The sequence below is a fragment of the Anneissia japonica genome, unplaced genomic scaffold (assembly GCF_011630105.1).
Source record: "Anneissia japonica isolate Jap-2015-1 unplaced genomic scaffold, ASM1163010v1 scaffold5330_len1712360_cov203, whole genome shotgun sequence".
Lineage (NCBI taxonomy): Eukaryota > Metazoa > Echinodermata > Crinoidea > Comatulida > Comatulidae > Anneissia > Anneissia japonica.
Genome location: NW_022711894.1, coordinates 1,149,524 through 1,161,122, shown reverse-complemented (window position 1 = coordinate 1,161,122; position 11,599 = coordinate 1,149,524). Strand labels below are relative to the sequence as shown.

General features: G+C 31.7%; 1 protein-coding gene across 1 annotated transcript in view; it reads right to left on the bottom strand.

Moving 5' to 3' along the window:
- The window catches only part of LOC117107631 (SAM and SH3 domain-containing protein 1-like), a 77,529-nt gene that overhangs the window by 26,037 nt on the left and 39,893 nt on the right, over positions 1-11,599 (bottom strand). The window contains exons 8-13 of the mRNA XM_033249339.1: positions 9,296-9,377; positions 8,618-9,012; positions 8,274-8,324; positions 6,578-6,649; positions 300-393; positions 67-138 (exon numbers count right to left, since the gene is read on the bottom strand). Coding sequence (XP_033105230.1) covers positions 67-138; positions 300-393; positions 6,578-6,649; positions 8,274-8,324; positions 8,618-9,012; positions 9,296-9,377 — 766 coding nt within the window. The remainder of the gene's footprint in view (positions 1-66; positions 139-299; positions 394-6,577; positions 6,650-8,273; positions 8,325-8,617; positions 9,013-9,295; positions 9,378-11,599) is intronic.

Sequence of the window (11,599 nt, the reverse complement as noted above, 5' to 3'; positions counted from 1 at the left end):
ATAAATGTAACTTATTATTTATTATTACTGTCTCTTATACACATCTAGATGTGTATAAGAGACAGCCTGTGTACTCTGACAACTCCTCATCATCCTCATCAGGTGATGATGAGATTGGTAACAATTTGCTATCATGAACTGAAACAAGAAAAACCAATAATTACTATTGATAAATCTGCATTTACACTGCTAAACCAACCACACAAACAAATGGAAATAATAGATGCAAGAGATAGAGAGGAAAATAGGAAAGTAACAGAGGAAAGTAATTGAGGGAAAAGAGAAAGAGGATGGAATACCTGATGCTGTGACACTGCTGTTACTGCTTCCACTCGTTGAGCTCAACAGACTCTCATGTGATCCTTGTTTGTCACTCAGACCATTTCTATGATTCTGAAAAAAAGAGAAGAAAAAATTAAAAGACAACACCAGTACAAAATATTACTCTTGACAGATAAACATATTATAAACCAGTATCAGAAACTGTCAGTATTATATAATGCAAGTCTCATACTAAAAGAAAAATACAAGTTTAAATTTTCTTTAGCATATAATTTTGGCAATTACTGACATAACGGAACAATGTGATGCTCTATTGCATAATTCTCATTAAGCTTGAGGTGTGCAATTGTTTTTGTCTGAAAATATGGAGGAGGACAAGGCAAAATCACACTCCTTTTTCAAGTTTTCCTTAGAATAGGAGGATCGCTAGATTAAGTATCTACCAAGTAAACGATGTCAATCAAGGACCAAGTGTGTTAACCACCGACCTACGGTCCCATCAGGAGCCTGGGATTTATTTTTATTTTATTTATTTCCAGGCGCAAACAATAATATTTATTTATTTATTCTTTCTTTTTACTGAATATACGCTTTCAATACATAGTACTGGTTTCCAAAGTGGTTCAGTTCTTAAATACAAAATTTTAAAAGCAGATATATACAGTAATTATGGTAACCAAAAAAAGTGGATAATTTAACTACAAATTAAAATAGATTTAAAAGGAACATTGAAGGAAACTTAAGAAAATAAAAAATTTAAATAATAAAAATGGATATGCAAGGTAAGAGAAAAATTTAGGTTAAATTAAGATGGTATTATTGAGGATTAGAAATAGAATGCTTAAAATTTAAAAGTGTCATAGACTTAAAGTTGGTTTTAATATGATCTGGGAGTTTATTCCATAATTTAGTAGATCGGTATAAAAAAATTCTTTTACCTTGGATATTATTCCAGGTGTATTCAATTAGTGTATTTTTACTTTGACTGCGAGTACAATGCATATGCAAATCATAATTAAAAACAAAATTTTTCGATAAATATGATGGAGCATGACCATTTAAACATTTGAAAATCATTATGAGCAATTGTTCGTCCCATTTATCACTGAGTTTGCTCCAACCTAACGAACTTAAGATATTTACAGCTGGGGTTTTTATGTCTGCAGAAAGCAAAATTCTTCCTAATCTGTTTAAAAGTATTTGAAGTGAATTTGAAAGTTTAATATTACAGTTGGACCAAACACAATTACAGTAATCAAAAAGAGGCATAACTAGAGCGTTAACCAACATCTTAAGAGTATTATGGGGTAAAAAATATTTAATACGGCAGATAACACCGATGCGTTTAGAGATGTTACCAGTTAATTTTTCAATATGTTCAGACCATGTTAATTTAGAATCAAACACAACTCCAAGATATTTGAATGAATCAACTCTGTCAATAGTCATGCCATTATAAAATAATGAAATATTTTAAAATTTAGGTAAAATTGCATTGGTTCCAAAGATCATAAGTTTAGTTTTTTTAATATTTAATGTAAGTTTATTTTTATCAAACCATTCAGCAACTTTGATTAAATTTGAATTTAGTTCATTTTGGAGAAGAGTGGGATCGGAAGAATTGCATAAAATGGTAGTATCGTCAGCATACACTACACATTTACATTGAGTGACATTTGGTAGGGAATTAACATAGATAATAAATAACAATAGCATTCAGTAACTTCAACAAAATTTGACATGAAATATAAAATACAATAACATAAAACAAGGCTTGTGGATTGCTTTAAAAGAGAACTAAAAAAGCACTCCAAAAAGGACAATAACAAACAATCAAAACAAACAAAATGACATCAGATGAAAGATATTTCCTTGCCTGGTACAAGCAACCAATTTTTTTGTAATTAACTTTACCTAACCTTGTGATTGTTTCCCCCAGTTCAGGGATGAAGTGATTTCAAGTCCGAACAGTCTAAGACATGATACCCATTCATCCAGCTAAGTCGAGGCTATTTTATAATAATAATAATAATAATCTTTATTTATTCACGAGACTCTTTCACCCACTGTGTGTTCTTACAAAAGGCTGTGAGGTACATAAATACAATTGTATAAAACTTATCCATGCTTTCTGTGTTGTCAAATCACTTGAATAACTGTACAAGTATTACAGAATTTTGACTTTTTAGTTCTTTCTAGAACAGGTCTTATCTAGACATGGCATATTTTATTTTGGAAGACTATTCATTTATATCTTTAGCTTATGAGGCATCCCATCAGGCAAAATTTTATGTAAAGTGCATAGAGGCACTGTGCAATATGCGCTATATAAATGTAACTTATTATTTATTATTATCATTCCTTCAACAGTATTTACTTTCACTACTTACAAGTGTCTAAGTGTCTACAGCCAGTGGCGTAACTACCGTAGGTTCAACAGGTTCATTGAACCTGGGCCCCTGAGCTCCAAGGGCCCCCAACCTATAAGGGCACCGTCTCCTTATAAAAATTCAAAATAAAGAAATACACATCTTTAAGATGACAATGGTTATGCATTTGCTGCTCTCGGGCTCACCTAATTCTTCTTATATGTTTGTGAATTTCTGATTTTTTGTATTTGTAATGTTTTATAATTATTATTTGTTTTGACAGAATGAATAAAATACAAAAAATAAAGTAAAATAAATACTCCGTTCAAATGATTTCCAATTTTTAGTTGTCAACTTATGTTTTCACCATGGCAGATTTTGTAATCAAATTTTGTTTTATAATTCTTGCTGCACATTTTTGCAGTCTTTTTACAATATCTACATTTTTCTCGGATATGTTTCTCCTAACCGAAATTGCATAATCTATGGTTCGATTGTTCTTTTGTGTAAGGTAATAAGTAAAGATTGGGGCAATGTTTCGGCCAATTTCCCTAGGTTATAAATCTTGACGCTTACATTTTTGTGTTTTATATGATAATTCCATGTTAAGTTTTTGTCTTTAAACCCTAATATCTTATATGTTTTTCTTGTTCGATACTTTTTCCGGAATGAAGGTATATTCTGGTTTCCAATTAGCATAATTTTTGTCCTAACTGCATTTAATTTCAACTTATTTCCGACACTCCACTTACAAATATTTTCTAAAATAGTTAGTAAAATTCGTATTTAATTCATCAACTTGTATTTCTGAAACATAAATAGCAACATCGTCCGCTAAAACACTGCAAGTAACCAGGAAAAATAAATTGTGAAATATCATTTATGAATAACAAAAATAAAGTTGGACCCAAGACACTACCCTGTGGTATGCCAATTCCGATCGATTTAGAGGTGATATTGTGTTCCCTTTTCCTACCAATCCTTTTACCACTATACACAAAAATCGTATCGTGTAATAAACCAACATATTTCAACAGAGTATGAACTCTTATATAGCATCAATAAGAAGATCTATTACACACGGTAAAGGCATGTAACAGTTGAATGGTAGTTCCTGAAAGCATATTGGTAAACATTCACTGTATAAGGTCATTTTCATTTCAACAATGTTGGCTATGTGGCATGCTACTGAGGTCGGTCTACAATTGTTAGGGCTTGGTTGCCTGCAAATGGGGGTAGCCAGAGACTTCCCAATCATTTGGAACGATACCATTAACTAACGATTTATCTATAATGGAACATAGCAATTTCGCGATACAGCGTGCTGAAAGTCAGAAACTATATGCCAGATTCTCTTCAATACCGCCAGATACAAGTACCGTGCAATTTAGTGTTTGAACACAACTTGCGTTTTTCCTTTGTGTTTGTCTTCCTTTAATTGAGTTTGAAATGTCTGTTCCTATATTACTAAAATAATCGCTAAAATTTTAACAATCAGGATTTGGATGAATATTGTTTGAATTTTTGTTTCCCCCTGTAAGTTCATTCTCTTTTATCCCACAAACATTTGGGATCATTTGTGTTTGCTGCAAACTGATAAAAAATAATATGACTCTGATTTTTTAATTTTACTCGTGCATTTGTTTCTAAGTGAACGATATTTATCAAAAGGTGTTTGGCTGCTATGTTTATCGGATTTAAGTTTTACATGATCAGTCATACATAGTCTAATGATGTCAGATGTGATAAATTTCATTTTATTTAGCTTAAGTATATAACACTATACAAGATAATTGTTGACAATTGTTCAATGGTTAATCCGATAAATGAAATCACAAATGAAAAGGTTCTGAACACCAGAATATAATGCTGTGCTGTGCACACTTTATCATAACTAAAAATAGGCTCCCAGCGTGGGCGGGTTTCTACTACTTGATAGTTCTTTTTTTTTTTTTTTTGTGGCTACTTTTAACTCATAATCCATCCATAATAATAATAATAATAATAATAATAATCTTTATTTATTCACGAGACTCTTTCACCCACTGTGTGTTCTTACAAAAGGCTGTGAGGTACATAAATACAATTGTATAAAACTTATCCATGCTTTCTGTGTTGTCAAATCACTTGAATAACTGTACAAGTATTACAGAATTTTGACTTTTTAGTTCTTTCTAGAACAGGTCTTATCTAGACATGGCATATTTTATTTTGGAAGACTATTCATTTATATCTTTAGCTTATGAGGCATCCCATCAGGCAAAATTTTATGTAAAGCGCATAGAGGCACTGTGCAATATGCGCTATATAAATGTAACTTATTATTTATTATTATCATTCCTTCAACAGGATTTACTTTCACTACTTACAAGTGTCTAAGTGTCTACAGCCAGTGGTGTAACTACCGTAGGTTCAACAGGTTCATTGAACCTGGGCCCCTGAGCTCCAAGGGCCCCGTCCCCTTATAAAAATTCAAATAAAGAAATACACATCTTTAAGATGACAATGGTTATGCATTTGCTGCTCTCGGGCTCACCTAATTATTCTTATATGTTTGTGAATTTCTGATTTTTTGTATTTGTAATGTTTTATAATTGTTATTTGTTTTGACAGAATGAATAAAATACAAAAAATAAAGTAAAATAAATACTCTGTTCAAATGATTTCCAATTTTTGTTATCAACTTATTTTTTATAATTCTTGCTGCACATTTTTGCAGTCTTTTTACAATATCTACATTTTTCTCGAATATGTTTCTCCTAACCGAAATTGCATAATCTATGGTTCGATTGTTCTTTTGTGTAAGGTAATAAGTAAAGATTCGGGCAATGTTTCAGCCAATTTCAAAGTCTTAGTAGCCTAGTATCAAAATTATGAACATCAAGTTTATTATTTTCAGAAGCTATATGCCAGATTCTCTTCAATACCGCCAGATACAAGTACAGTGCAATTTAGTGAACACAATTTGCGTTTTTTCTTTGTGTTTGTCTTCCATTAATTGAGTTTGAAACGTCTGTTCCTATATTACTAAAATAATCGCTAAAATTTTAACAATCAGGATTTGGATAAATATTGTTTGAATTTTTGTTTCCCCCTGTAAGTTCATTCTCTTTTATCCCACAAACATTTGGGATCATTAGTGTTTGCTGCAAACTGATAAAAAATGATATGACTCTGATTTTTTAATTTTACTCGTGCATTTGTTTCTAAGTGAACGATATTTATCAAAAGGTGTTTGGCTGCTATGTTTATCGGATTTAAGTTTTACATGATCAGTCATACATAGTCTAATGATGTCAGATGTGATAAATTTCATTTTATTTAGCTTAAGTATATAACACTATACAAGATAATTGTTGACAATTGTTCAATGGTTAATCCGATAAATGAAAAAAAAAAACATCAGTTCTATAAATATTGAATGTGCTTTTTCTTTTGGTCATAAAAAGTAGAAATGCTTATCATTATTGTCAGTCCAGCTAATAACTGACTCTTCAACATGCCCTCTGAGAACATCGAAAAATTAAAAATAAAAGAGATCGAAAGATTTATTGTAAAAATAGTATAAAACATTGTAAGGACCCCTGCTCCTAAATTAACCCATGGGTGGTACACATCTTAGTTGACATGGTCAATCAATTTGCATGTGTCAAGGGGCCCCACTGTACCCCACTGTAGTTATGCCACTGTCTACAGCGCCCCACTGGGGCAGTAGACACAATAACTCCTTATAAGCATCATCATGAGACTAGGTTAACACTGTATATTACATTCTACTTCAATTTGACATCAGTATACTAATTCAAAATGGTTGTTGTGATTGTAGTGATAATGGGTGTTAATTTTAGGTCATTAGGTTCTTTCCATCTTTAGACATTTTACAGAGTACTTATTTCATTCATACACCTGTCAGTCACCAGCCTTACCTCAGTTTGCTTCATTGTACTGTTTGATATTTTCTTTTTTATCTTCTTCAACACACTTGCTGACTTATGATGCTGCAAACAAAAATAAATCAATAAATTTATATAATATAATTTTATAAATATTAATTAGAAGTTTTAAATTGATAAGCACAACACAAAAAAAAATATATCTTGAAGATTTTAAAATTATTAAAAAAAACATTTAATCCCTATAAACCTCATGCTAGAATATGGTTCTGAGTAAGAATAAAATTTAATGCAATGTAGTTAGATTTATATAGCACTTTGTCATGTTAAAGCACTTGAGGCATGGACTAGTGTCTAGTAACTTCCTTCTGCCCTAATTGTCTCTTTGCGTCTGAGCTACCAGGTAGGTAGCTCAGACGCTTTACTGCAATAAAACAGATTTCCAAAATGTTGACATTCCAGCATGTTTTGGCCATTATCTCTGAAACAGGATTTGCAATGAGTGACTGGTTTGGCTTGTTTTTGCCACATATATGGTATGATGGATGGAAAATTTTGGTTTGGTGTTTTATATATTGAATGGTTGCCAAAATTAGTAGCAAAAAATATATATAATAATAATAATAATAATAATAATAATAATAATAATAATAATAATAATAATAATAATAATAATAATAATTTTGGCTTATATAGGGCATTATGCTAAAGCCTCAATGCACTTAACTATAAAAATTATAATGCCATGAGAAAAAATTAAGAATAGTACAGGTTAAAAAGGGGATTTTTGTCTTTGTATTATACTGTATGTATTATTCCAGATGATGCTTAAATAAAAGTGAAACGTTGAATAAAATGACCTTGTCAATTTTTGGAGTGACAATTAAAAAGGTGAGTTTTTAAAGCTGCCTTTAAATTAACAATGAAAGCTGTATGTTGTATTGTGATGGGCAAAGCATTCCAAAGAAATACAGAAGCCCAAGAAAAAGAACGATTGCCATAATGCTTTGTTGACGGACGAAAAAAATCAGCAAGTAGAGACTCTGAACTCTAAACTATATCTCAGAGACACCTTAAGAATATAACAATGAATTAGTTGTGAAATATACGTTGGTGAGGAATTATGAAGAGATTTGAAATCAATAACAAAATCTTGAAAGTGATTCTCTGTGTTACAGGAAGCCAATGAAGTTGGCCCTTATCGGGCTTAAAGAGACCAAGCGGACAGCTCCATTCTGAACAGGGCCGCCAAGAGGGGAAACTGTAACAGGGAAAGGGTTGGTGTGGGCCCCCAGTTACGAGGGCAAAGCGCGAAAAAGATTGCGCCGAAGACGCAAAAAAAAAAAAAAAATGTTGAGGGGCACTGTCAATCTGAAGGGGCCCATTATTAGGGGACCCATGCCATTATTGAGGGCCCATGATAGTAATTATTATCTGTGAAAAAACGTATGGAAAAAAATTCTACCTGCAAATTCTATGGACCCCCCCCCCCCACTTCCCTGGTAAGCTTGGGCCCCGGGTATCTTTCCCACTGCCCTCTCTTGGTGGTAATGATTCTGAATTTGCTGAAGTTTTGAAATACCATTAGCTGGCAAACCATAAAGCAATGAGTTACAACAGTCTACCTTTGATGTTACAAAAGCATGAATGAGGTTCATGTTAAGGTTACAATTACAATGCGAGCATAAATAAGTTGTTCCAGCAACTTTAATTTGATATGTAAACAAACCTCAATTCCAGAAGACTTTGCTTTACTTGAGGAACATTCATCCAAACTTCTCTGAAAATAAAAATTAGAAACATTTCTTAAAACACAATTTGAAAAACATGAAATAGAACAAATTTAGCAGATACCAAAGAATATGGAACTGTACATTTTATTAAACAAATTTATACTAATACACATCTTGCATAAGTTTAAGAAAAGTCCATACAAAATCCTTCTCCTTTTTTGTCATTGTTACACCATACTGCCATCAAATTTTAACATCAACATCATCATCACTTTAACAAATTTAACTGTAAATATTGATAATGACTAAATAAAATTAAATGATGGAGATACATATTCACCTGTGTTCTCATAGAGCGCGATGGTTTACTATTAAACTTTTGGTCATATCCTGGTGACTTCTCCAGGACACCACTTGAAGTTGACTTTGCTCTTCTATGATTCAAAGACTCCTTAGCAGAAGGCGAGTCTGCATGCATCCCAACACGCTCTGAACGTATGGCACTCGATGTCCATGTGCGGTAAGAGTCCTGAACATCTGAATTCAGATCAAGAATTTCAAAAGCGGACGAAAAACTATCGTCAGTGTTAGCTGGTGAGCTGTTCACAGTGTTGGAGGTGAAAGGGTAACCATTCTGACCACCACTGTTAGGCTGTATTTCAGTGTAGATACGAGTTACATATTCATTGATTGGAGGCTCGGCATATTCATGTTCTACAGTGCCACGGAAAAAATCTACAAAAGGTATAAATTGAAAATTTATTAGTGATGAGAGTGTTGTTTACATTTCATTTCATTTATTTGTCTCAAACTAAAATGTACAAAAACAGAAACAGCAAAGAACAACCACACAAGCACAAGAAAAAAACATGAGGACACTCCAAAAGTAAATATTAATAATAATTAATTAAAAAAAATTTCATCAGGGAGTTGTATTGTTCTAGTAACAAGAAAGTTACAAAACTTCTGAAAGAATGGAGAGTTAAGATGCTTGAGAGTTATACTGCCCTCTACTAACCTTGATTTAATAGAATAAAACCAGGCTCTTCATTTTTGTTCTTCTTTTCTTTGCCAATCTTGTGCGGACTCTGGCAATCTATCTGAAATTAATCATAATTTATTTTATAAAGATATGCATTATGTAATGCCATGTTGAAAATCAGCTGCTAAAATGATAATTTGATTCTTTAAACATATTTAGGAAAGACAGAAACAGAGAGAGAGAGAGGTTGGGTTGCCATTTATGTTAATCTAAATGGTGGTTTCACATATTAGATAAGAAATGATCTTATGCTTAATGATTTAGAAATGATAATTTTAGAAATTGTACAACCAAAATGTAAACCATTTATTATTGTATCTTGGTATCGTCCTCCTGGCTCAGACATGGGCCTATTTGAAAAGATAGACTATGTTTTAGAAAAAACTGAGAATAAGGAAGACATGATTTTTGGTGACATAAATTGCGACTTACTATTTGCTAACCCATCATGTTCTACACTGAAAATGAAAGAAATTACGACTAATTTTCACCTTAAACAACTCATTACTGAACCTTCAAGAATTACTGAAACAAGTAAAACACTTACTAATGACTACTAATCAATCGATTAGAATTGATCAATTTTCATTCAGTCTAGTTGATGAAGAATATATTTATAAACAAATTTATAAACTATCAGCAAAAAAAGCAACGGGAAATGACAAAATACCAATTAAACTAATCAAATTAAATCAACTCCATTTTAGCACATATCACTTACATTATTAATTTACCACTAACCACAGGATCTTTCCTCCAAAATGGAAAAGTGCTAGAATTTGCCCGATGTTCAAAGGTGTGTGATAATACCGAGCCATGTAACTATTGACCAATATTAATACTACCAATTTTATCTAAAATTCACACTGTATTTGATCAATAATAATAATAAACTATAATATAATAAATAATCACCTATATCCTTATCTCAATTCTCACTCCCTGATTTATGAAAAACAATCTGGCTTTAGACCATACTTTTCAACATCCTCTGCCCTTTTGAATGTAACAGGAGACTGGCTTGATGAGATAGATAAAGGGAAGTATGTTGGCCTTACAATGTTTTTAAAAATGTCAATCATGATATCCTTATCAAAAAATTAAATAATTTTTACATAAATAGACATGTAATAGCCTGGTTCAAAAGTTACCTATCAGGACGTATTCACACCACCAATGCAAATGGTATATCTTCACAGCAATGACAAAAAAATTTGTGGCATACCCCAGGGATCTATATTAGGTCCACTTCTATCCTTGTTATATGTAAATGATCTACCTATTGTTAAACATATGACAGTGAGTATGCATGCAGATGACACTGCCCTCTATTATACTTTAAAAGATATTAATGAAGTTATTAACAAAATCAATTTTGACCTTGGAAATGTAAACAAATGGCTATCCAATAATAGATTAAGTTTGAATGTAGATAAGACTTAATTAATGTTTATTGCTACACATCATAAATTACCTCAGTTATCAAACCTTGACTTAAATATTTATATTAATGGTACGCCGTCTTCAAAGAGTTACTCATTGTAAACATTTAGGTGTAATAATCGATGAAACTCTATCATGGAATAAACATGTAGATTATAATACTAGGACTAAAGTTATTCCAGGCTTGTTCTACCTAAAGAAATCAAGCTACTTGCTCCCTATAGTAGTAGCTCCTTACTTTGATTACGGCAATGTTGTGTGGGGTAGATGTAGCAAAACATTAAGCAATAAATTACAAGTATTACAGAACAGAGCAGCTAAAAAATAACAAATAAACAAAAATATGATTCTGGTACACAAGCACTTGAAGAACTTAAATGGTCCAATCTTGAATACAAACTTACCTTCAGTGAGAAAGTAATGATTTACAAAATAATGAATGACTTAACTCCAAATTATTTAAGAAATAAATTTTCACAAAGCCACCAGCATATAATACTAAATCTGCAAATAACCTGTACATAGATAAACCTAATACAGAATATAAAAGAAAAAGAGTCTGACATATCGTGGTACTGACTTGTGGAACAATATTGATGAGACCACAAAAAATAGTACCACCCTTAACATTTTTAAAAAGATTATTTCAACTAGATTATTTCAATTTTTAATTACAGACTATTTGGTAGAATCTCTGGTTTTAAGCTTTTCTATTCAATAGAATACAAATATAATATTTATTCAAATAGAATAAAATACAAATGAAAGGAAGTTCCTTTCATTTGTATTTTTGTAAGTAGTTCTTGTATGGTTGTTCATTTTATAATAGTTACGTTT